The 27,082-nt window shown below is 39.3% G+C and overlaps 1 protein-coding gene across 4 annotated transcripts in view; it reads left to right on the forward strand.

Moving 5' to 3' along the window:
- LOC106052168 (uncharacterized) overlaps positions 1-21,787 on the forward strand; it is a 31,254-nt gene extending 9,467 nt beyond the window's left edge. For all 4 annotated transcript variants that reach the window (XM_056025454.1, XM_056025453.1, XM_056025456.1 and 1 more), the window contains 7 exons: positions 12-196; positions 390-490; positions 7,546-7,680; positions 8,778-9,010; positions 11,260-11,484; positions 20,551-20,679; positions 20,875-21,787. In XM_056025454.1, coding sequence (XP_055881429.1) covers positions 12-196; positions 390-490; positions 7,546-7,680; positions 8,778-9,010; positions 11,260-11,484; positions 20,551-20,679; positions 20,875-21,254 — 1,388 coding nt within the window. In that variant the 3' untranslated portion in view covers positions 21,255-21,787. The remainder of the gene's footprint in view (positions 1-11; positions 197-389; positions 491-7,545; positions 7,681-8,777; positions 9,011-11,259; positions 11,485-20,550; positions 20,680-20,874) is intronic.
- Positions 21,788-27,082: the final 5,295 nt, after the last annotated feature.

The raw sequence follows: 27,082 nt of genomic DNA on the forward strand, positions 1-27,082 counted from the left end.
TTTTTGTCTAGGATTGGCTGTTGATCTTGGGGGATCAGGACTAAATGTTGTGTCCAAAAACAATCCATTGATTGAATTGGCAGAAAGTTTTGACCTGAAATCTATATCCTTAGACAGCCTTCAGTTTATTGTCCCTTGGGAACAAAAAGTCTACAGCAGAGATGATCTTTCTGAAATTACCAACAAAGCTTTTCAGGTAAAACTTAGACTGGGGACTGTTCTTAAAAATCCCCTTGATAATTTTGCCTAACAAAGTAACTTTTCATTCTTATCTTGAGTACATGAAGAGTGATGTGATCAAAATAGTTTAAAACTTCATCAAACATTTGCATCCTATGTTAAGTGAGCATTGTGATTAACATTGCAAATTCAACATTTTTCTTGATCAGATTCTAGGCAAGGCTTTAAATGAAAGTAAGTCAATGAAACTTGATGTGTCTGTCAAAGATGCAGTAGATAAAGTTCTCAAAGCAGAGCAACTATTAGAGAGGTAATTGAAAGCACATTAATAGTTGAATGCATGTTTATTATCATTACCATTATGTGATCCAATACAACAAAGCAATGGATTAGGCACTGTCTTGAATACTGTATATACTTGATTGTAATAAGAAAGAGAGAGAGAGAATAACGATATTTTCTATGCCAACTAATTCATCTAAGTGTTCATTTTGAAATTTAATAAAATTTAGAATCTTTATTAAATGCATATTTTGCTTTTATAAATATGCCATTATTTTTCATTTAGGTATAAACAAATGTTTATCTGAAGTTAGTATTAAAACATACTATACCTTGTTCTTATAAAAGTATAAGCTGGGAGGCTTAGGGGCTAGAAACAAAGATAAAGCAATGTTCATGAAGAATGTTGTTTGTTTTATTTAATTTTGCTGTTATATATATATATATATCTATATTTATCAATAGTTATGGTGTAAGGTAGTGTCTAAGCTATCAAATATACAACTTTTTTTCTAATTTGTTAAAATTCATTCAAATGATCACATCTGTGTGGATAAAAAATGAAGGTTATTGGGCTTACTAACTATTGGACTTACTAACTGTATATTATGTATTCTTCTTCTTCTAGCCAGTTTTATTGCTGCTGAGCTGTGAGCTCTTTTGCAGACTGTGCCAAGGAAAAAAAGTGTGCTGTTTTTTTCAGCTGTTCAGCACTGCCGTACAGGGTGTTGGTTATGTTGGTGTGGCAAGGTTTCAATATTTTAAAAATGATTTTGGTTCGTTACTCTAGGGGAAGTAATTTTGAGTTTCCCCGCTCACATAAGTAAATATTGAACAGGCACACTACGAGCAACAATTAGAACAAATGAACTGACTATAGGTTGAATAAAAAAATACAAATTTATTTAACAACAACAAAATCACTACTAACTTGGGTAGTGAGTCAACAATGATTCAGGTGGATTAATTTCATCATTGATTGCATATGAAGGAGTGGATAAGTGTTTCTATTTTGTGTTCTTAACTTTCTTTGCTGGTCGGTTGGCCGCTGGGCATGTCTGGTAGACGTGGGAAGGACTCGGAGCTGAATCTTCTTGTAGATGGATGAGGCTTGAGTCGAAAAGGAGTACGTCTGTAGCGAAAGGTGGGAAGGGTATTCTCAGGACCGTAGGTAGTGGGCAGCTGGAGCCTGGACTGGGCAGTTTAAACTGGACCGTAGGCGCTGAACACTGGGCAAGTATCTGGGCACTGGACCGTAGGCAATTGATAGTGGGCACTGGGCTTTAGGGCCGTTTGCAGTGTGCACTACTGAGATTCCTTCTCGCTGACAGAAAGGATGGGGGGGGGGGACTTCAGACGTTGTAGGCTCAGGTTTGGTGACGCTGCTGATCCAGTAGAAGCTAACGGTCTAACAGATGTAGACAGTGCAGATCTAGTGGTAAAAAGACTGCAAGTAAAGCCCTAAAGCCCAGTGCCCACTATCAATTGCCTTATTAAAGAAATCCAGTCTTGACCCGGAATGTCTAAAAAACTATCGCCCGGTTTCAAATCTTCCCTTCCTGTCAAAGCTTCTGGAGCGCATCGTGTTAGTGCAAATTCTTTCTCATCTTGAACAGTACTGTCTCTTGGAAGAATTTCAATCTGCATATAGGAAGTGCCGTAGCACAGAGACAGCAGTGGTCAGGGTACTAAACGACTTACTTCACAATTCCGACAAAGGCCACATATCAATTCTTTCTATGCTGGACTTGTCCGCAGCCTTTGATACGCTAGACCATGAAATTATGATGGCCAGATTCTCTGCAACTTTTGGTTTAGCAGGAGTCGTCCTAAAGTGGCTTGGATCCTACCTGACGGAACGCACCCAAAGTGTCGTTGTTAGCGGGACGGAATCAACAAGCTTACTTTTGAAGTACGGAGTACCCCAAGGATCAGTTCTAGGCCCAGTACTGTTCACTATGTACACATATCCACTCAGCGGTGTCATACGGCCAACCGGCATCTTATACCATTTCTTTGCCGATGACTCACAGTTATACGATTCATCAGTACCCTCAGAGGTGTCCCATCTGGCAGAGAATATCAGTGGTACCGTTGCAAGGGTGAGCGATTGGATGGTTGAAAATAAACTCAAGATGAACGAAGACAAGACAGAAATAATTAAGATTGGCACTAGGAACAATGTCTCAAAAGTTGAAAGCACAGATTCTCTCTTTATCACGAACTGCCATGTTCCTTTTGTCCATGTAGTGTGGAATCTTGGAGTTTTCTTTGACTCAACACTATCTTTCGACCCACACATAAATCAGCTCTGCAAAGGTCTTTATCTGCAGCTGCGCAGATTAGGCCAGATCCGACCATATTTAACAACGGAGTCAACAAAAACGCTAGCTGTGGCATTCATACTCTCCCGCCTTGACTACTGCAACGCCGTGCTAGCAGGTATACCTGATGACAAAATAGCCAAGCTGCAACGTATACAGAACAACGCCGCTCGAATAGTCCTTAAAAAAACTAGACAAGATTCTGCTACTACGCTCTTGCGCACGCTCCATTGGCTTTCCGTGAAAGCGAGAATCGATTACAAGGTCGCCACACTTTGTCATCAGTGTATATATAACAATGAGATGCCCTTGTACCTTAGCGAACTGATTACTCCATATGTCCCCCAGAGAACCCTGCGCTCAATGGACTCAACGCTTTTAGTAGTGCCACGTTTCTCCCTCAAAAGCTACGGTCTGCGTGCTTTTTCAGTTCACGGACCAAAGGTTTGGAACTCACTCCCCATTGATCTCAGACCGACAACATGCTATACCACTTTTAAGAAGAACATTAAGACCTACTTGTTTAAAACTTTTTTAGATTAACTGTTATTTCGGCAGTTGTGTTTATGTTTGTAATGTTGTTACAGCGCCTTGAGCCTACATTTTGTTTGTTAACAGCGCTTTATAAATAAAATTATTAAGTCTAGTGTGCGTGATATTGCACCACCAATAACAACCAGGCACGGTTGTTTAAATTATAGGCGGCTTTATAAGAGAAACTAAGTCCCAGCCTTGCCTATTAAATATAGAAATCTGTCTGGTGGGTGTGAGCGTGGGTTAGAGCCCGCGTCCCTTCTTATATAGATTGGGACTCGAACTCATTAGCATAGCCCGAGGTGCCGGGCCAATGGATTTGTGGTATTTTGAATTTTAAAATAGTATTCGTGCTTGATCCAATGGGATTAAAGTTACTAAATTTCTAAAATTACCGCCGTCCCAAACCGATGTGTGCCCAAACCTGTTTTTGTGTATGTGTGTGTAGCATAACGACCGCAGTCCAACGCGGGACTGGTCGAGGAATGTTGACCTACTGACCCTTAACCCGCCATCCTGGTATGAGTCATAGTGGAAAGCTTTTGTCCCTTCCATATCACATGATCCGGTGACTCAGCCCATACCAAGGGCGTGGTGACCTGGGGGGGGGGGGATTTTCAGACTGGCTTCCCACCTCCTACTGTTTTCACCATACTATTCTAATTTAACAAAGCTAGACACTACATATTGTAACTATTATTCGGGTGTTGAGTCTATTATGTCAATTGGATCCAACTCTTGTCTCGAACGTTTAAGCACAAATGAAACTTTTATATGCAAACGTTTATGTATCGTCACAGTTGGGCTGTAGTGGAAGTAGGGTCTGCCTAAGGTGGATTAGGGAGGGGCATTCAAAGAGGATATGGTTTACGGTTTCAAATGGGTGGGCGCAGTCTCTGCAAAGGGAGAGTTGTGTGGAGTTTATTTTGTTCAGGTGGTAATTTAATAGTGTTGTGTGTCCTGTTCTTAGTTGGAAAATTGTTGATTGTTCTTTGCGGGGGAGGAAGTTAATACTGTCCAGTTTGTTAGGCGTAGTCATTTCTTTGTACATGGCTCTGCCTGTGTTTCCTGATGCCCATTGGTTGAGCCACTCCTCTTTGTGATTGTTGACTAACATTGACTTTATGGTGAGGTAATAGATCTATCTGGTTGTTCCATAGATGAACCTGCCTTTGATAGCTTATCTGCCTTTTCATTTCCCATGATGTCAATGTGTCCAGGGATCCACTGTAGTGTGATATTGATATTTAATTTTGATTTTGTATTATGTATAAAAGAGATGAAATCCAATATTCAAGTAGGGGAGAGTGATGAGAAAGTTGTATCACAGATTGCTTCCTGCATAAATTTATAGATTAGCTGGAGCTGAATCCTTGGTTTCACCATGTCATGGTGATGTTGCTATGATCTTTGGATGGCTGGGAATTCAGTCAACTAGCTGCTAGCTGAGGACTAAATTGATGATGAAATTTATAATTAGCCTGCTTATCACATTCATGACAAAATTTCACTTGTTTTAAACATTCAAAAAGTATTTGTGAGGGAGTGTCCTTCCCTCACATTAGTCCTAGATCAGTGTTTCTCAAACTTTTTTGTCTGGCGGCACAGTAAAAAAAACTACAAAAATTTCGTGGCACACCACGAAAAGCAACAGTTGTTTTATAATAAAAAAGAAAAAAGATTTTACCCGTTTTTAAGTATCACATTTAATGTGAAGGGTGTGCCTATTTTTGAGAGCAAATTTGATCTAATCGAGACTCCAGAGCCGACAAACAAATCGCATTTCATCGTCTATTGTAAGAAGTCTTTCTCTTTTCTTAGACTTGATTTCAGTCAGTGCTGAAAATCCAAACTCACAAAACCATGAAGATGCAAATGGAAGAATTATTTTGATTGCTTTTAAACTGATTGCAGGATATAACTTGTTGATTGAAATCCAAAAGACATCCAGGCTTTTCTCGGCAAAACTTGACTTAAGAACTGCATCGTTTTTTAAATCTATGAGCTGTTCTGCTTCTTCAGTTGTCAGATTTGTAGCTTCATTGTTTCCAAACAGATAGCTGACCCATCCATATTCATTACTTCCAATTGTTGGAAAGTAATGCTGCAATGCTGACTGCAGGTGTGTCAAAGTGTCCAGAATTTCGGGGGTGATTTCTTCATTTGAAGCACATTCATTGTAAGTAGGAAAGCAGTCGAAGACTCCTTTCGAGATCTTACTTTGCCACAAAGACAATTTTTCCCCAAATGACTTCAGTTTTGAGGATGCAGTGATGATGGTTTCCGATGGTCCTTGAAGACTTAAATTCAATGAATTTAATTTATCAAATAAATCAGAGAGAGATGTCACCTTAACCCACCAGATCTCGTCATGAATTGAAAATCCAAAGTCTTTTTTTTCAGCCTCCAAGAATGATATCAACTCGGCCTTGAGTTGGACGACACGTTTTAACACTTTTCCACTGGAGAGCCAACGAACGTTGGTATGATACAGCAGACATTTGTAGTCTGAGTCCATTGCTTCACAGAGCTGAGAGACAAGTCGGGATGCAAGCGGTCGAGATTTGATAAAGTTTACAACTTCAATCACTTGATCCAGAACAGACATAAAATTTTTCGGCAAAGATTTGAAGGCAAGAGCTTCTCTGTGAATCATGCAGTGAACAACTAATACATTTGGATTTTCTTGACGCACAAGAGTGACGAATCTCTTTCTATTTCCTTTCATGGAAGGACAGCCATCGGTGCAAACGCTGACACAGTTTCTCCACTGTAGTTTGAATAGCAAAATGTTTTCGTTCACCACTTTGAAAATATCTTCGCCTTTGGTCGTAGTTTGTAAGTCTTTTCAAAATAAGAATTTGTTGACACATTTTTCATCCTTTATGAACCGAATAAAAGCTAGCAGCTGGGCTTTGTCGCTAACGTCTGTGGATTCATCAACTTGAAGAGACCACAGCAGAGACACTTCATCGTCAGTCACGTCGAAGTGTTCGCAGATTTGATCTTGTAAATCTGACGATAAGTCTTCAATTCTGCGCGAGATAGTATCATTTGACAAAGGAACTTTTTTATTTTTTTCGGCGGCATCGGGTCCAAGAATAGTTTCAACAACTATTGCTAAAGCTGGTGCAATGACTGATTCAGCCTCTGTGTGTGCTTTCTTGCGTTTTGCTAATAACTGAGCTATATTATAACTTGCAATTAATCCCTTTTCTGGCAGCTTTAGGTAGTTCGTAAGTTTCTTAGCTTGTTTATTTTGTTGAACCCTGATGTTTTCAAAGTATTCCTTCGGTTGCGCTTTTACAGCTGGATGTTTTGTTTCCATGTGTCTCTTCAATTTGCTTGGAACAAGCGCTTCATTCGACAGAGTTGCATTGCAGATCAGACAGAATGGCAATGGAGCATCTTCAGGTCCCGAAGATATGAAACCATATCCGATGTAATCTTCTTTGTACCTTCGTTTGGTTCCTTGCTTTTCATTTAACGCTAGCGCAGTTTCATTCTTGCTAACGTATTTCTCCATGGATAACAATGAATAATGCTTATTGATAATTTTTTATTATTAAAATTCACCTAAACAATTTACATGAAACACATCGCTTATTATTTGTAATAGTAGGCTAGTACAGACTAACAAACACTTTCTTGTCTGTTTAAAGTTTAAATGCTGGTTTATTCAAGTTAGATCGTCCATATATATAGGCTTAAAAGGAATTCAATTACCCCCCCCCCCTATCTGTTAATGAGCACATTCTTTCAACATGCCAGCATTGTGGGTTACTGGGTTACACTAACAGGACGGGGCTGACAAAACAATAACATTTACTATCACATTATTATCGTAACCAATTCAAGAACTGACGTGAGTCTGCTAAGGCGGCCTACATTTGAGTCATTATAATAATATTTGTATAGTGGACAATGCCATAACGGCCATAACCTGAAGAGCTAACAACCCTTTCCGTCAATATGGAGCGACCCACTACTATTACTGGTCATTGCAAATGGGGATGTCATCGCAACGTAAAAAAAAATTAATAGTAGGCAGACTTGTGTAACGCTGCACTTGTGGCTTTCTGAAAACTCCCGCGGCACACCTGCAAATCTTCGGCGGCACACTAGTGTGCCGCGGCACACAGTTTGAGAAACACTGTCCTAGATCATCTGCTGTAATTGTGGCCTCATTTTTGTTTTAAATAATGTCATTCTTTTATTTCCCTAGGCCTGAAGCTTATTTTGTTCGATGTTTGCCATCTTACATTCTTGGAGATTACTCTATGCATCAATATAAACCTGAACATTTAGACATTGGCTATGAGAAAGTTTTGTTGGATGGCATGGGTGAATTGGTAGACAGGTTAGTAATACACATTGTACAATAAGATTCTAGTTTGGGTTAAACAGAAAGCAGTCAAACTTTGTTACAGCCTCATTTGTGATGCAAAAACAGTTCAAGTTCAATCTAAAAGAGAAAAATGTCAAGCCTCCATCAGTTTGGTGGCCAAGCAGATAATGTCACAACCTCCAATGCTAAAACACCAACAACCTTTTGAGATCCTCAGGATTAAACACCCCCCCCCCCCCCCCCCCCCCAAAAAAATAGTTTTATTTGCTATATTGTGAGCCACAGCAAAACCAATCATAGAAGGCCTAAACACTGACCTGCAACGTCACAACCTGTGGACAGTTTAAACTAATAACTCATTGCCGTGGCAATCGCTATTAATCTAAACTGCCCACTGGTTGTGTGATGATTGTGTTTGTATGTAGAATTGTGGATGGCACTTGATAGAATCTTGGGTGTAAGAGTTAACGATTTCTAGGTTAGTTTGTTGTTATTTTATTGGTCCATTGGTTGGGGTAGAGTGACGCCCTTTGAGAGATTGTTATTGTTGTCAGAGGCCTGAATTTTGAGACTAATAGTAGAAGTACAGTATAAGGCAGTTTTCATAGTTTGTTGTATATTTAATAGTTCAACATTTGATGGCTTTATTTACAGATATAATATATTCCGATTGCTTTATTAAATATATATTCTGTTCTTAATATATCACCAGTGTTTCTTTGAATTGTTGAAATACATATGTTTATGTGTTCATGTCAAAGTTATGCCAGGAGTTCACAACAGGTTGTGATGTTGAAGGTCTGTGTTCAGGCCTTCTATAACCAATGGTCTTGGCTACAGTATATTAGCTGCTTAAAATAGTTATCAAGTAATAGTTCTATAAAATAAAGTATATTTCTTTTAAATCACTTACATTGCGAAGATACTACACAAATTAGAATTTTAATACTTTAATTGTTATAATCTCCACGTCCAACTGTAGTGACTTAATTTCAAAGGTTTTCTATTCTACATTACATGGGAGACTAATAGCACTCCTTTACTATGTAAAGCAGATGCACTTCTCTGTGTGTTACACCAAAGAAAGCAACTCTCCATTTGTGTTTCAGATTGCTGAGTGGATCCCCCGATGAAGCACCACTACATCTCTATCTGAACAAAGCTGCAAGACAAATTAAAGTTGATAAGAAACGTCACAAAGTTTTGGTGCGGTTCCAAGATGGTTCCCAGGTGTCAGCTGACAGGCTTGTGGTTGCAGTGCCTTCTTCAGTCGTTAGAGATGGTGATTTGTTGTTTGAGCCTCCTCTTCCAAAGCATTATCATCTTGCTATAAAGGAGATTGGTAGGTAGCCTTTGCGGGTCAGATATGCTTTCACATAGACACAAATGTCATTAAAAAGTGAGTTGGCTGACCATTATTATCATAGTTTGTTGGAAAATCAAGAGCTTTGTAAAATTTATTACAAATCCAAACAGGAGTTTGTATTATGTGCTTACATAAGAGTGTGTTGTAATGCATAGATGAAAAAGAAATGGTTGTCATGAAATAAATAATTAGACCAGAAAATTTCTGGCTATACAAACTTAAAAACTTGTGTGGAAGCTGTTTGATAAACAAAATTATAGTCAGCACATGCCTGCATGTAGTCCCGTCTGGGGCATAGGCCACCAACCAGCTTATTCTTGATTCTGGGTGAGTCTCTACAACTGTCCCCACATCTTGCCAATCTGCTTACAAATCTTGGCACCATGTATTTATGCCAATATGGGCTGGTCTCTCTTTCTTGAGGGTTCCAGGTAAGGGCTTGTTTTGTGATGTTGGATGCAGGTTTGCCAAAGTTCCTCATAGTAATCTTGTCTGGCTAGCTGATCATAAGGATCTTCCTGTGGTGAATATCTGAATTTTTTTTCATAGTGTTACGAATCTCACTATCCAAGCTCTCTGCAAACTGCACCAGACACCACCAATTTAAAGAACTTGACAACTCAGGGCTCCAAAGTAACGTAACACTTTAATAGTTGGATAAATAACAGCCAATACTGTACAATTGGCAACACGTACACTACAAATATCTCTCCGATAACACCGTTCCGCCGTATCAATTCTTGCACTGACCTCTCCGTCTCGTTCCGGGCTTGCTCTGGGTTCAACAGTTCCGGACTGACTTCACACACTAGGTTCGTTGTGTCGGACTCGATCACAGACCAAGATCAAGACGCCAGTCATCTCAACTGTACTTGACAGTACTCCGCACTGAACCGGCGTAATGCTCCGTACAGAACCACACCGTTGAACTGTGCTGTAGTGAACCTTCTGTCGTGAACCTCTTTTCTGAACCGTCTTGACTGCGTCGCCTCCGCTCTTATATAGGGTCCCTACTGGCCTTCTCGAACCGGACAGAACGCCGCTCGACGTTTCTAGGTGGTCAGATGACTACAACTCTCGTGACGCTCCTGAGCTCTTGTTCACGACGGCGATCTTTCCCGAACTGTCCTGTTGACACTCGACTCGGCTGACCATCGTAGCTCGTCACGGTTGACCGCTCGTCTAGCGCTGGCCTGGGGCGATTTGCGTCGGCTGACTACACACACACCACTACCCCTCTCTGTGCCACCACCAAGTTTATAACAATAGGTTGATTGTGGTTCTCCAGGTCTCTGCCATATAGAGTATTATTGGTTTAAAAATGGTGTTGAAGAGCCTAATCTTGGTGGTGATGCTTATTTCCCTGGATTCCCAGGTGTCTCTTTAACTGATGGAAGGCTGCTCTATCTTTACCAATGCAGTTTCTTATATCTGTATCTGTTCCTCCATTGTTGTCCAGTATACTGCAAGATAAGGGAAGCTTCCCACCACTTCCAGCCCCTCGCTTTGAACTGGGATGGTTGTGTCATTGGAGGTCTTTATCTTGAACACCTTACTCTTTCCACTGTTTATGGTAAGACCCGGTCAAGCTGAGTTGTCTGTGACAGTGCTTATCTTCTCCTGCATTAACTGTTGTGTGTGAGAGAGATGATCTAGGTCATCTGTGAAGTCAAGGTCATCTAGCTGTTTCCACAGTCCACTATATACCGTACCACTTCTGGTCTGTGAACATTAGGAGGAAGGTAATGAAACTAAATTTCTAGTATCGTATCTGTTTTCAAGATAAGACTGCATGTAACAAACTACATACCATCTAGTTTTTAATAGGTTTATAAATTTATAGGTAAGTGCATACAATTTACACATTTAAAAAAAAATGGGTTCGTTTCAGCACATCATTATTGACCATTGCATCTATTTCAAGAATAGTGTAGGTGATAGTGAAATTAGATTTTCAATAGCAATTAAGCTGTTGAGATCTTAACAAGACTGTTGGACTAATAGCACAAAAAGTAATGGCTTTTCCCTACATGGAAATAATAATTTAAAAAATTTAAATATTAACAAAAGTTTTGTAGTTAAAAAAATATAATCAAGTACTACCTGATTGTGTAAAAAAAAAAAAAAAAGTAATTGAAATAGCACTTGTTATTCAAGGTACAAAAGTGTCACATAGATTTTATAAAGCAAAACCAAGTATTTCAATCAATATTGTTCTGTTCCAGGAATGTCTGCAGGGGATAAAATTATTGTTCAGTTTGAGCATGCCTTTTGGTCCAATGATTATGGTGTATTTATCAGAGCTGTGAAGGAAAAGGTAAAGATTGGTCAGCTTCAAACATGGATCAACATCAAACGTTTAGCTGGTGTCAACACTTTAGCAAGTTTTCTGACTGGAGATGCGGCCGTAAGGTTTGAAAAGCTGACTGAGGAGAATGCCAAACAATTAGGTAAAAACCTTTTTTAATACATTTTTTTCATTAACACAAAAAAGTAGGAAAAATTAGAGAGGGTCAACTGACTTTTCCTAAAACTGTTAAATAGCACTGAGTTTCTTAGTTTTAATGTGCAATTTATACAGAGACACTTCACTTGGATGTGATGGGGTAGCCCTTGTTATGTAGAGAGAGAGTAGTCCTTAAGGGAATGCAGGCACAACATAGCAATTGATTTTGTGCAAATCCTTTGAAATTTTGGATTTTGAGACTGCCTACCTTCAATTCACTGAAAGGAATTAAGTCTTTAAAAATTGTATAATGTCAGTCACTATCAATACTAATATTAGGGGTGCACCGGATAGTTGCTCCAGCTTCTGCCAAATATTCGGCCTTTTTTCACTATTCGTCCATATCACTGCCGAATAGTAAAAAGTACACATATTTAATATGCATAAAGTGCACCTCGTTCTATTAATGTCTGTTATAGAATGTATTAATATTAATATTACAACATAATAAAAAAAGGACCTATATGAATATTCACCAAACATCTTTTATTATAAAGACAAGGCGTGTTAATGTAAATAGAAATGAAACTTTACATTATAAATGCGCTTTACATACAGTGAAGCAATGGCTGGTACATTTTTCCATTTTATCTTGACCTTTGAGTGGATTAGTTAATATCTTAAGATGTTATATTCCTTGACTATATCATGCTGACCAGACGTCTATCTAGCTGTGCGGGTATATCTCCAGAGGTAGAGATGAACAACTCCCACTCCCTTTTTATTTGTTTAGTCCATCACAGTGAGTTTATTGATAGACTGGTGACCACAAGTCAAATACTATGAACGTAGTTTTAATGTCAGCATTTGACACTTTCTAGAGGTCACACCTTAGGAGGGAACTGAGTTTGTTTACTTGGTAGTAAATCTTTAGTAGGGGGCTGGACTTCAAGACACACCACTACACTGGTAACCAGGTATATCTCCAAAGGTAGAGATGAACAACTCCCACCTCTTTTATTTGTTTAGTCCATCACATTGAGCTCATAGATAGACAAGTCAGATATGATGGACGTAGGACTTCTCTAGAGGTCACATGAGGGAATTAAGTTTGTTTACTTGGTAGTAAATCTTAAATAGGGGGCTGGACTTCAAGCCACACCCCTACACTGGTAACCGGACAATGAGTTTGTTTATTTAGAGAAAAATCTCAATCACTTTACTGGACTAGAGGTCACACTTCATCACTTGTGCCGAGTTACTTGGATATAAATCTCAATTAGTAAGCTGGACTAAAGATCACACAACAAAACGAGTGACCCTTTGCTACACAAAACACAAGGCTCAGATTTGTGTATATTAGCGTAAAAGACACGACCAGGCCTATCTTTTAAGGGAGAGCTAAACACCCCCTACTCCTTATTTTATTTATTTAGTCCTTGACACTCAATTTATTGATAGACATTGACCATTGTTAAGCCAGAATGGAAAAACACAACGTGCTAAGAAAGCATACTACACTGTAAATAAATATTACCTTGATTTACTTTTCCTAAGGTGTTAGCTTGAATATTATTCCTGCGTTAAGTGTCTTGATTTGTTAACGATATTGTGAATAATTTGGGAGTGTCAAGTAACTCCTCGTTATTTCTATTTTTACTTACGATGCTTACTTAGCCACTTTGTATCAAGCCAGGGTAACTTTTTACACACCTGACACCCATATGCTTACTATCGTGCCCTTTTGTAACAGTTACAGAAACCATGATAAAATCAGTAATAAATAAGGAAGATGTTTCTTACATACATTCTTTGCACAATAGAATAAAGCAAAGATGTGCATGTGTGTATTTTTTTCCTTGTATTAAAACCTTTAGAAAGAAAGCTAATTTTATTGTTTTATTCTATTGACTAAAATATAACAGACCTTGCAGTAAAGTTTAAAATCACAGAAAATAAATTGATCTAAAGCACCACAATTACATCTAACAACTAAAGAAAAAATATGCTGGAGTGTAAAAAAACATTTGATCTCTGTAATTAGTGTACGGGTATAATAGATCTACATGCTTGACTGACCATGCCAATGTGTTATCTTTTTTGCCTGACCACTCAACACTATTGCGTATGCCCAAGGAAAAAAACGTGTGACGGTCAACACCATCAACTTTACACACTACACTAGGACTACATGTGTAGGCCCACTACATCTATCTGACCAGGTTATTAAAATCAGTCGAAAACACAGTTTTTTTATATAGCTGGTTTTCCTAATGCTCTTAGATCTATATAACTGTAGATCTAAACATAGATATCAATAAAAGGCCTGAAGACTACAATTAAATCTATAATGGGCGAAGCTAGGATTTTTTTTCGGGGGGGGGGGGAGATCTGGGGTAGCTCGCAGCGCCGAGCACTATTTCTGGTATTGAAAGCCAATCAATCATTGGCCTCCTTCAGTCGTAGAAGGACTATGGTTCATCTCAGAGCACACTTCCTCATGTGGCTGTGGAGCCCTATTTTGGAGAGACACTCCCATCCACAGATAGCGCAGGTTAAGGTGCCTTTTGCTTCGGTGGTAGAGGAGCTGGCCGTTTTTTTGATTGTATGTTTTTCTTCCTGAGCTGAGACCCATGTACTTTCACTGTCCATAGCTTTCTTGGTCACTGTCTCTCTCCATCTGTTGCGGTCCAGAGCTATGTCTTCCCATTTGTCAGTATTGATGTTCACTGATTTGAGGTCACGTTTTATTACATCAGAGGTGGGGGCGACCAGTTTTTCTTGTGCTAGTCGCGAGTTGACCATAGAGGATGACTTTCGGGATGTGCTTGTCCTCCATCCGGTGAACATGTCCAAGCCAGCGCAAACAGCGTTGTCTGAGGGCTGTAAAGATGCTGGGAATACCTGATCGCGCAAGGATCTCAGTATTGCACACTTTTTCTTTCCATGTGACATTCAAGATCCTACGGAGACATCTCAAATGGAATGAGTTCAGTTTTCTCTCTTGCTTTGCGTAGGTGGTCCATGATTCACTGCCATACAGCAGTGTACTCATAACGCATGCCTTGTAGATTTCCATTTTGGCCACCAAAATGCATATTCTGAGGTATCTACGGTGCATTATCTTGCTATTAAAAATTTTTATTTCAAAAACCTAATGTGCTATTTTTACTGACTTAGACCTCTCTCGCGCCCTTCGGCGCATTTTCTGGCAAGCTGTTTCCGCAACTCTTATTATGCGTAATTCATTTTGTCGGAGAACATGTCCCGCGAAACCTCATGCGACGCTCTATCACAACCTTACTAAGGGTTCGACTTCCAGTTAGGCATATGATTTCTTTGATTTAGACCTGATCTCTAGAAATGACTCCTAAAATCTGTCTTAGCCATCTTTGTTGAGCCACATTTAGTGTTTTTCAATTTCGGCAGATGACTATTCACTGCACTTTATTAATGGAGCCCCGCCACTGGTAGAAATGTGTAACCTCTCTCGACTACGCTCTTGGAATTCATCATCATCATCATCACTCCTTTGAGTTCCTCATGGATCATAGGGCCTCGACAAAAACACGCCACTCTCCACGGTCTCTTGCTAGCTTTTTTGCTAGCTTTTTGATGGTGTCCCAGCTCTTCCCGGTCTTCTCTGCTTCTTCAAGTACACTGCGTCGCCATGTTCTTTTTGGTCTTCCTCTGCATCTTGTTCCCTGGGGGTTCCACTAGGCCTGCCTAGCTCTGTTGCTGGTATCTTTTCTAAGGGTGTGACCAATCCATCTCCACTTCCTCTCTAAGATCTGCATTTCTATATTTTTCTGTCCACTCATCTCCCACAGTTTGGTGTTTTCTACTTTGTCATAGCAGTGTATTTTTAGGATATTTCTCAGGCATCTGTTGATGAAGGTCTGTATTTTTTTTATTGTGGCTTCAGTTGTTCTCCATGTTTCAGAACCATACAGTAGGACAGCCTTGACATTAGAGTTAAAGATTCTTAGTTTAGTCTTGTTTGAGATGTAAGGAGATTTCCAGGTTGGTTTTAGCTGTGTAAATGTCTGACGTGCTAGATTTATACGGCGTTTAATGTCTTCATCTGTTCCACCTGATATACTGACTACACTCCCAATGTATATAAAATTTTCTACTTGTTCTATTGTCTGAGAATCCAATACTATGTCTCCACTTTGTTTATTGTTTACTTTAAGTACTTTAGTTTTTTGGTGGTTTATTTTGAGGCCTACTCTTTTTCCTACTTCGCTTAAAGCTGTGACCTTTTCTTGCATATCCTGTAGTCTGTGTGATTATAGGGCTATGTCATCAGCGAATTCCAGATCTTCCAGCTTTTGTGTGAGAGTCCATTGGATTCCTTTCCCTGCGTTAGAGTAGGCTTCTTTTGTGACCCAATCCAGTACTAGAAAGAACAGGAGTGGTGAAAGAAGACATCCCTGTTTGACTCCTGTTGTGACTGGAAATTCCTCTAACAGCTTACCACAGTGGGTTACTTGGCAGGTGAAACCATCATAAAGGTTCCTGATTATGGTTATTATTTTATTGGGGATCCCATAATGTCTCATTACAGTCCAGATAGATTCTCTGTCAACACTATCAAAAGCTTTTTCAAAGTCAACAAAAGTTGCATAGAGAGGAGATTGCCATTCGACACATTGTTCTACAATTATCCTGAGTGTGTTTGGTCAGCACAAGATATCCCTTTTCTGAATCCGGCCTGTTCTTCCCTTAGGTGTTCATCACATGCTCCCTTTATTCTGTTTAGTAGGATTCTGCTAAAAATCTTGCTTGGTACTGACAGCAAAGTGATGCCTCGCCATTTCTCACATTGTGATAGATCTCCACTCTTTGGTATTTTTATTAGCAAGCCCTTTTTCCACTCACCCCGAGGTGTTTCTGTTAACCAAATGTTGTTGAATAGTTTGTGCATTTGGTCAACTATTTCACTTCCTCCTTCTTTTAGGACTTCGGGTGGTATGTTGTCAATTCCAGCTGCTTTACCTGTCTTCATTTGTTTGAGTGCATTCCTTATTTCTTCTTTTGTTATTTCTTCCATGTTTATGTCTAGTGTTGGTCCTGCATTTAGATCTGGTGGATTTCGTGGTTTAGGTCTATTGAGCACTTCTTGAAAATATTCTTTCCATCTTTCAAGTTGTTCATTTATTGAAGAAAGTATTTTTCTGTATTTGTCTCGGACTGGAACATTGCAATTAGCCTTTTTGGTACTGAGAAGTTTGGTGATTTTGTATAGTTGTTTTATATCTCCTTTACCTGCTGCTTCTTCTGCCTATTCTGCCAGATTATTGTAAAATGATCGTTTGTCTTGTCTAAGCATTTTTGTGACTTTCTGTGAATCCGCTTGGTAGTCTTGTTTTGATTGTTGCTTGTGGTTTCTTGTTTTTGCTCTTGGAATTACATGCCTGTATTTCGCTTTAGATTTTATATCGAAAAAGGAAGTATTATCGTTAAAATCATCAGTTGAGGGGTTTGAAACTACAAAATTTTTTTTGTTTTTTTTTAATTCAAAACCCCATTTAGCTACGGTCATAGAATTTGGTGACTGTAGTTTGCTTTAAAATAATATTGAAGAGAGAGGTTTTCAACTCAAAACGCTCTGTACGGGAATTTTAAACTCAAAACAATCTGGAGGGGTTTTAAATTTTAAAAAAAAGCCATCTGAAGGAGGGGGATTTGAGCTCAAAACCCCCTCATTAGCTTTTAGTGTTTTATTTGCTTTTTTTATATTGAAGAGGTATTTTTAGCATCAAAACCCTCTGAAGGGGGATTTAAACTCAAAACACCCTTTGGCTACGGTCATAGCATTTATTTTGAGTGCGTAATTTGCTTTTTTTAAAAATATTGAAGAGGTATTTTTCAGCTTCAAACCCCGCTGGCAGGGGGTTTTAAACTCAAAACCCATTTGGCTACGCTCATAGATTATTTAGTGTGTAATTTGCTTTTTTTTTTTTTATTGAATAGGTACTTTTTAGCTTCAAACCCCAACTGGAGGAGGGGGTGTTAAACTTAAAACCCCTTTGGCTACGCTTATAGAATTTTGAGTGTGTAATTTGCTTTTTTTATATTGAGAGGGGGTTTATCATAATTTTTGGAGGCGGTTTTAAAGTCAAAATCTTCCTTAACTGTTTTCTTGGAATTTGGGGATTGTCGTTTGCATTTTTTTTTAGTTTCGTTTATAGAAGAGGGGGATTCAACTGCAAAATCCATGATAGGGGGTTTTAAAGTCAAAACCCCTAGTGGGGGGTTTTAAATTTAAACCCCCCTGGTAGAGGGATTTTTATCTCAAAACCCCCTGATAGGTTTTTTTCTAAACTCAAAACCTCCTGGTAGGATGTTTTAGCTCAAAACCCCCTGATAGGGTTTTTTAAAATCTTAAAACCCCCTTGTAGAGAGTTGTAACTCAAAACCCCCTCGGCTGTGCTGTGGTAAGTGATGATTTAGTATTAAAATCTCACCTAAAAAAACAAAATGAAAGCAAAAAATCAGTCACTGAATTCCGTTCCTCCCCCCTGGGGGGGGGGGGGGGTTGAACCCCATAAACCCCCCTCCGGCTACGCCCATGAAATCTATGCTTTGGCACTATCTAAGGTTCAAACTATAAATTGGTATAATTCATGTTCCTGCTGTTTATAAAGCATCGTTTACCGCAAATTAATTAATCCAAAACAAAAAAATATTGAAGTACAACCCTTCAGATTCCAACTATTAAGTAACAGCTACTGTCAGAATTAAGCCCTTGAAGCCAGAACCAGAAGCGGTCCTTGGGTCTGAAGATCAGTTGTTGATTTGAAATTCATGAATAGATAACCACTATACAAGCCAGATTGCACTTTACTTATGAGAGATTTACATTAATAACTAGTTAAATATATACTTACATATTTTACTTTGACCCTCCCACACACACCCTTTACAGTTCGTGGCCTATCTGTTTATAAATACTGTTAAGCTTTAATTCATCAATCAGTAACAGAGTTTAAAACAATAGGTATATTAAAGGGAAAATATAATACGAATATAGGTATGTTATTTAACAGTTTAGCAAAATGTTCAGCAACACAAGCTATTTTCAAGACATGTAGGTATCCGGCTTCGGACGAAGATATCATATTTTACTATTCTGCAATATTCAGCTCTGGACGAATATCAAAAAGTACTATCCGGTGCACCCCTAACTAACTCTCTCACCCATCTGTAGTCGACCTGCAGGGTAGCATTCACCGCTATTTTGCAGGGCCGGCCTTAGGCCTCTGTAACCTATGCGGCCGCAATGGAACCCGCACTTTCATAGGACCCGTGCTAATCCTAGGTGTAAATTATTAAATTAAATCATTTAATAACTTATAACAGAATTTATGCGGCCTCCTGATTTACCAGGAGCTCCTGGTAATCTGAAATTGCAAAAAATACGAAATCTCCAGAAATTATTAAAAATCTTTTGAAAACCCATAAAAATCTCCTGAAATTTAGACAAAATAGTCATTTTGGACTGTCATTCAATATGGAAAATGCCAATCCTACACACAATAACAAAAACGGCATTATACAATATCCGCCATTGTAGAATCTGGTGAAAGAAGCTTCTCGTGCCTCAAACTAATGAAGAATTATTTGAGGTAAACAATTCTTGTAGATAGATTGAAACATTTGGTACTTCTTGCTACTGAGTGTGATCTATGTAGGAAAAAATTTTTTTATGATATACTGTATGATTTTGCTACACTAAAGGCTCGTAAAGTAATTTTGTCAGTAATTTCAGTCAGAAAGACACAGCTGTAAAAAAAAACAAAGAAATGATAATCGATTTTCGTAGGGAAAAGAAGGAAAATAATATTGTTTCTGTAGCTGGAGAGACTATTGAAATAGTGCAAACCTTTAAATACCTTGTTACTATCCTAGACAATAAACTAAATTTTACTGCAAATACTGATTATATCAGCAAAAAAGAGCAGCAAAGATTACGATTACTGAGAAAACTGTCCTCGTTTAATGTTAGCGAAAAGGCCTTGGCTATGTTTTATCACGCTCACATCTGCAATATTTTAAGTTTCAATATCACTGCCTGGTATGGCAATCTGAGCATTAAAAATAAAAATAAACTTTATAGAATCCTAAATGCTGCAGGTAAAATCATTGGCAAAAAACAAACCCCATTTGGGCAGTTGTTTGAGACAAACATCTATAAAAAGCGAATAAGATCCTCGAAATAAAGAATCACCCTTTGTGTCAGGATTTTGTGATTTTACCATCACAAAAGAGATACAAGACACGGATAGCAAAGACAAACAGACACAAACACTCTTTTGTTCCCCTGGCAATCAAATCATTAAATAAGAACAATCTGATATAAACTTTGTCACATGTAAATTATGAGTGAGTCTGGTGTGAATGTACACTTTGGTTTCTTATAGTTAAAATGTTTTTTGTTTGGTGTAATGCACAAATTGTAAGACAAATTTCCATACGGACAATAATGATTATTATTATTATTATTATACCTGTGGATTCTTATGAATCAACATTTCATTTTTAAACAAATCTCAATTTCAAAGCCAAGCAATATTAGGTTAGGATAATATTTCTTTGTTATTGTTTGTTGTTTTTTTTTCACAAAAAAGTTATTTGTTTGCAACTTAGGTTTTATTTTAAAATAATTATAGTTTGGAACATAATGTTTGATAATTTCTTTAGCATATTTAATTATTTGAATGTAAATCAAAATATTTTTATCTATTTTGTTATAACTCATATAATTCACAAATACTTGTCTCAATTTTTTTTTCCTATAAAATTGTGCACTATGCACACAATGATTTTTGCAGATTCTTCAAAGTATGAAAGAAAGTTCATAATTAATTTACTGTTGGCATGAAGATGACATTCTTTAGTGACCAGATATTTGCTGCTGGCTCAGATTTGGATGTCCCTTTAAAAAAACAAATGACATATATTTATATAAAGTTGGGTTGTTACCAGACTGAATAATTCAATTAAATGTGTTGACATTAAGCCATAGTGAACATTTCTGAAGTTATACATTTCATTGTTTCAGTTCTGGATGTTTTGATTGAGATGTTTGGTGAGGAAAAAGTACTTACTGGGGGAAAGATTGTCAAGTTTCAGAGATCCAAATGGGTATCAGATGAATTTTCTAAAGGTGCCAGCACATATCCTAAAGTTGGTAAGTCAACTTTCCCATGAACTATTTATTATAAATACTTGTCATAATATTTACAATAATACTCATCTGTTTCAACATGCAACTTTCTAATATTTATCAGAGAATTAGAGACTAGAAGTTAAAATCTTTACTAGCATGTTCCAGGTAGAATATAGTTAGTTGTATTAACATACATTTTGTTATATACCATTTCAGGAAGTGATCCTGCCTTATGGGATACCTTTGCCCAACCCTTGTGTCCATACATTTACTTTGCAGGAGAACACACATTATTTGATGGCCATGGTTCTCTGCATGGTGCTTACAACTCTGGCATCCGTGCAGGGGATCAGATAATGACAGGGCTCTGTGAGAAACAGAGGAAAGAGAAAGAACGCCTCAAAGTAGAGGAAAAAAAGAAGAAAGAAGCCAATGAGACAGATAGTGCAGAGGAAGAAGATACAGATGAAGAAGATGAGGAAATTAGTGATAAAAAGAGAAGTAAGAAAGATAAGTCCAAAGACGAAGGTGATAAAAAGAAAGTACAGAAAGACAAAAATAAAATTAAAAAAGACAAGAAAAAAGATGAATTGTAATATAGCTAGTGGCATGGATCCTTTCATTTTGGGTTGTATTTGTAATAGGGTGTATATGGTACTTGAGTGAGATATTGTGAATGGTAGTGATACAATGAATAGATATAAAAGTCCTTGCATTTTGTTATTGTTTTTATTTTTATATACTTTCACATTCCAATGATTATAAATGTAAAAGTTATTCTTGACACTGGAATGGCTGCCTCGTTTTTCTTACCACTCTCAACATTTCATGTTGGTTATAATGAAGTGTAACTTGCTAAACATTGAATGATTACAAATGTTGAAGTATTTAGTTTACCCTTATCAGTTTCATTCTCATGTTGTTATATATCATTGAAATGAACTTCTTGTTTTGTTACATTGACTTCATCTTTACAAAATAAAGGAAAGTAAATAGAAAGACTATGTCTTGAGATTTTGTATGCTGATTTTTGATACAGAGTCTGAAATTCAGTACTGATATAAATATTTGTGAAACTTATTTTTATGTAACTCTTTCGTGAATAAAACAATTTTAAATGATCAAAGTACTAATGACTTTGTAAATGATTAGATATTTGCACATAGCATTTTGTCCCAGCCTTATATTAGCCAGTAATCTCTTGCTCTGATCTAATTGAAAGAAAGCAGCCAAGAGAAATAATATAAAAGGATAGAATATACAACCATGTCATATGAAACTACAGAGAAATGAGATCTGTTCCAAAGTAATGATGAAACACTAGAGTTGTGAACTGCACTGTTAGATGGGAGTTATACTACAACTGAAAACATTTCAACAGACATTTCATTGTCAGAACATTCTAGTCGTGCTCCAGGGCTCCAGAAACTTTTCTTGGCTTGACAATACAGTTTTAAACAAAACCTGGCAACAAACATTGCATGACTAGAAATACAACTCACACATTATATAACTAGCTCACTTTCAATATCTTCAAAATTAATATTTTTTATTGTTGAGCTTTTTTTTTTGCACAATTCCTTCAAGATGTAAAGTGAATGGCATCAGAAAAGTAATAGGCCTAATAGATGTTCATACATGTTTAATCATAGGGTTACCAGACGTTCACTAATCTTCATACTCGAAGAGAAGCCTTATTATTATTACTAACTATACAGTACTAGCAGTTGGCCTACACACATGCTACACCCGTTGGTGTGTTTTCAGGCTTTATATTGTTTATTTTGGCCGTAAGACCACCTTCTTTTCTTTTTGAATTGTAATTAACGGGCCACATATTAACGATCAACCTAACATACCTTTTTTAATCAGGGAAGTAGTGTAGTTTTAACAGGAAATAGCACGGCCCACTCTCTCTTTCTCTTAAGTTCTCTTTCGCTTTCTCTCTCTTTTTCGTTCTCTGGAACCCTCATTTGGAAAGACCCATTTCATAATGCGCCCCCCCCCCCGACACATACACGCACTCATATTTACAGCCCGTTAATTCTAGTAGCACTTTCATTTATCCGTAGAAATGTGCTGTCACAAGACGTGAGCAGTATGCTGGCGCCTGCTTCAACTGGTCGTTGTTTAAGTTGAATCTGGAGGTCCAGCTGGTGACGCTGGAACTGTGTCTTGATCTATAGTGATTTAACCCTGTCGAGATTTACAGCTCTACTTGGAGCTTTGGTTGTATTTGTAAATAATAGTAATAAATGTATAGTAATCACGTAAGTGTATCTCAGGACACAATTATATTTAAAACACGTGACGTAGAACTTTATAAAATCCTCCAAAAAATGTAGGCCTATACACATCAATGAAAAACTAAGAGATCCAAATGACTTCAATAATTCACATGTCTCAAAAACATTCGAATGAAATAAAATATTCTTAAATGTAATAAAATATGAGGTTAGCAAAAACAAAAAAAAACAGGCCGACTGCCACTTTGTTGCCAAAGTACCCAGGTTGCTTGTTCTAGACCAGATCACCTGGTCACGTAACTATAAAAGTGGAACAATATAAAGGTAGTTTCTCCCTACCCAATAATAAAATTTAAAAAAAAAATGTATTTACATTTAATTTTAATTCATTTCATAAAATATATTTGAAAACCCGTCCCGAGACATGACGTTAAACTGCGCTCCTCTTTCCTTAGCACTTTTGGAGCTCAAAAGTGCCCTACTTCTTTTCTATCATTGTGTCTGCCTCCTCTTTTCCTAAGTCTGCCTTCATTGATCATCACACTGTCTCCTTAACTTTAAATTCTCACTACGTCCTAGACCAGTCCGTTTGCCGTGGACTGCGACGGGTAAGGGGGGATAAAGAGATCCTGGTGTTTGAGTGGTGGCTATCTGAGGATAAACCACAACAACACAATACTTTGGCTCCAAGTTCCCCTAGACCTGAGACCCAGATGGCCCGCTCTGGGTCAACCGGCTGGTCATGCCGAGCTACCAGCATAGGTCGTCGACCTGGAGGGCGGTGGCTGGAGGGTCAATCAGGGAGCTGCTGTATCGGACACATGTCCGATGTAGCAGCTGACTGAGTATAGCACCTGTGTAGCCCTGGCGGGCTCATTCTGGACATCCGAATGGCCCGTCCCCTTGTTGGACTCGATGGCGGGTGGGGAGCACAGGTGCCGAATTAACCAAAATATATATGGACAAAAAAACACACACAAAACTACTTGCCCCAGACCTATGTCTGGGCAAGAAACGACGAATTGACGATAAAAAAGAGGAGGTCCCAAAAAGCTGTGCCACCTGGCCATCATTTCTGGTGGTTAGATGCACAGAGGAGGGAAAAAGCCTGACCAAGTTGAGCCCTTTTATTATCTATAAGGGACTCAAGTCAGTAGTGGGAGAGCCCAAGAGTGTGTCTAAGCTACACAAAACAATGGAACTCCTTGTAGAAGTAGACAGCAAGACACACTCTGATGGGCTTTTAAGATGCAGAAGACTCTGTGATCTCCAAGTGGAAGTCATGCCACACAAGAGTCTGAACACCAGCAGAGGTGTAATCAGCTCTAGGGACCTACTGGAATGTTCCGAGAAGGAAATAGTGGAGGGCATTGAAGGAGTCACCCATGCCCGGCGCATTACCAGGCGCAGGGAGGGTGAGGAGGTCAAAACCGCCACTATTATCCTCACATTCGGAACTAGGACATCGCCAGAGTATGTGAAGGCAGGATACCTACGAGTTCCAGTGAGGCCCTACATACCTAACCCCATGAGGTGCTTCAAGTGCCAGGGTTATGGACACGGCGCGGCAGTCTGTAAGAGGAACACTGTGTGTGCCAGATGTGCTGGAGAGGGTCATGAGGACAAGGGCTGCACAGCCCAGTTCAAATGCCCAAACTGTCAAGCTGGCCACTCAGCCTACTCCAAGGACTGCCCTGTGTGGAAACAGGAGGTTGCCGTGCAGGAGTACAAGGCAAGAAACGGATGTACCTTTAGCCAGGCGAAATCGGCTGTACTGGCCCTACCCAAGGGCCGATTCGGCTTGACAAAGACCTACGCCCAGGCTGTTGCTAAGAAAGGAAGATCCATAGCCACACAGACGGACACATTGACCCCACCACCCCCTCCTCCTCCCCCAACTCAGAAGAAAACACCGCCAAAGAACACACCTCTGAAGAAACAAGAAAGCCCTGTTGTCATGCTAAAGAACAGGTTCTCTGTGCTCGCTGATGAGAGCATGGAGACTGAGCAGCATGTCAAAACCAATACTCCGGAAGAACCCGGAGACATCATGTCTGACACAGGTTCTCCTCAGAGAACCCAGCCAGACACCCCAACCTCTACTGAGTTAGAGGTTGACCAACTCCCTAAGGGGAGAAATCAAAGCGGAGAGGATGCTCGAGGTGAGAGAGGAGGAAATAACCTCCGCTCTAACCAGAGGGATCTCCCCTCTCCAGAGAGAAAGACTTCCCCCAAAAGGGGGTTGTCCTCCTCTCCATCCAAACCCAAGAATAAAAATACCAAGGTCACTGGAATAAAGGGAAACCCCTCCGGGGGCCTCCCAAGGCCAAATAGCTCCAAGTAGGTCATCTAGAATAAGCCATGGATTCCAGAATTGTACAGTGGAATTGTAGAGGCCTCAAGGCCAATTACGAGGAAATGCAGCTACTGATGGACTCTGAGACCCCTGTAGCTGTCTGCTTACAGGAAACATTTCTAAAAGATTGCATCAGCTTCCGAAGCTACCGTGCTTACACCAAGAATGTTGAGGATGCAGAGAGAGCATCAGGTGGAGCCTGTATCCTTGTGAAGGATAGCATCCCCCATGAGAGGGTAGAACTACAGACCACACTACAGGCCGTAGCAGCTAGGATAACCCTTCACAAGGTTATCACTTGCTGCAGCCTGTATCTACCACCAGGCGCTCCATTAAACCGAACAGACATGGAGGACCTATTGAAACAACTCCCCCGGCCTTATTTAATCCTTGGGGATTTCAATGCCCATAACACCATGTGGGGATCCAACAATACCGACACAAGAGGTCGTATGCTGGAGGATATCTTCCTCCAACATGATTTATGCATACTTAATGATGCATCACCGACCTACTTGCACCCAGGAACTGGATCATTCACATGCATTGACCTCACCGTATGCGTCCCCGGACTTCTGGACGATTTTAAATGGTCAGTTAGCAATGATCTACGGGGAAGTGATCACTTCCCAATCATCATTACTAACAATCTCCCTTCATTGGGACGACCTCAGCGGTGGAAACTGAATAAGGCCGATTGGGAACAATTCCAAAAAAGATGCTCTGAGGATATCACAGAAAATATCCTCCATGAACAGAACCCAGCTGATACCTTTGCTAGCAAGCTACTAAGTATAGCCAGGAAAGTTGTACCCCTAACCTCTGCAAATCCAAAACGGCCTAGCAAACCATGGTTTGATACAGCTTGCAAAAGTGCTATTGGTGATAGGAAAAAACGACTGGCTGCATTTATAAAGAATCCTTCCCAGGAAAACCTAAAGCTATTCAGGATAGCTAGAGCAAAGGCTAGACAAACCATACGGTCAGCCAAAAGGAATTCCTGGAGAAGTTTTGTCGGCAGTCTGGATGCCAAAACTTCTGCTAGAGCGGTTTGGAAGGCAGTAAGGCGAATCAAAGGGAAAGAATCAAATGCAATAGGGCATTTGAAAAACCAAGGACGAACTGTCACGTCCCCCAGAGAAATAGCTGACTGCCTTGCATCCTCAATAGCAGAAAAATCATCCACTGCACACTACACGCCAGAGTTCCAAAAAGTCAAAACCAGGGAGGAAAGACACCCCATTGATTTCAGGTCAGAGAACAATGAAGACTACAACAAACCGTTCTCGCTTGAGGAACTGAGGGAATCGCTGGACAAGTCACATGACACAGCGCCTGGAGAAGACGAAATCCATTACCAGTTCCTCAAGCACCTTCCCGAACCCTCATTGGTAGTCATACTAGGGGTCTATAACTGTGTGTGGCAAACAGGCGCTTTCCCAAACAGCTGGAGGAAAGCCACAGTTATACCGATACCTAAACCGGGAAGAGACGGCTCTGACCCAGCTAACTATCGACCAATAGCACTAACAAGCTGCATCTGTAAAACCATGGAAAGAATGATTAACAGTAGGCTGGTCTGGTACCTGGAAAGGAATAAAGTGATCTCAAACTACCAGTGCGGATTCCGGCAGGGGCGGACAACAACTGACCACCTGGTAAGGCTGGAAGCTTATATTAGAAATGCATTACTCAGAAGAGAACATCTAGTAGCTGTATTCTTCGATATAGAAAAGGCCTATGACACAACCTGGAAACATGGCATTCTACGTGACCTGGCGCTTATGGGGCTTAAGGGACACCTCCCCCGTTTTGTGGAGGA

Source organism: Biomphalaria glabrata, chromosome 4 (assembly GCF_947242115.1).
Source record: "Biomphalaria glabrata chromosome 4, xgBioGlab47.1, whole genome shotgun sequence".
Classification (NCBI taxonomy): domain Eukaryota; kingdom Metazoa; phylum Mollusca; class Gastropoda; family Planorbidae; genus Biomphalaria; species Biomphalaria glabrata.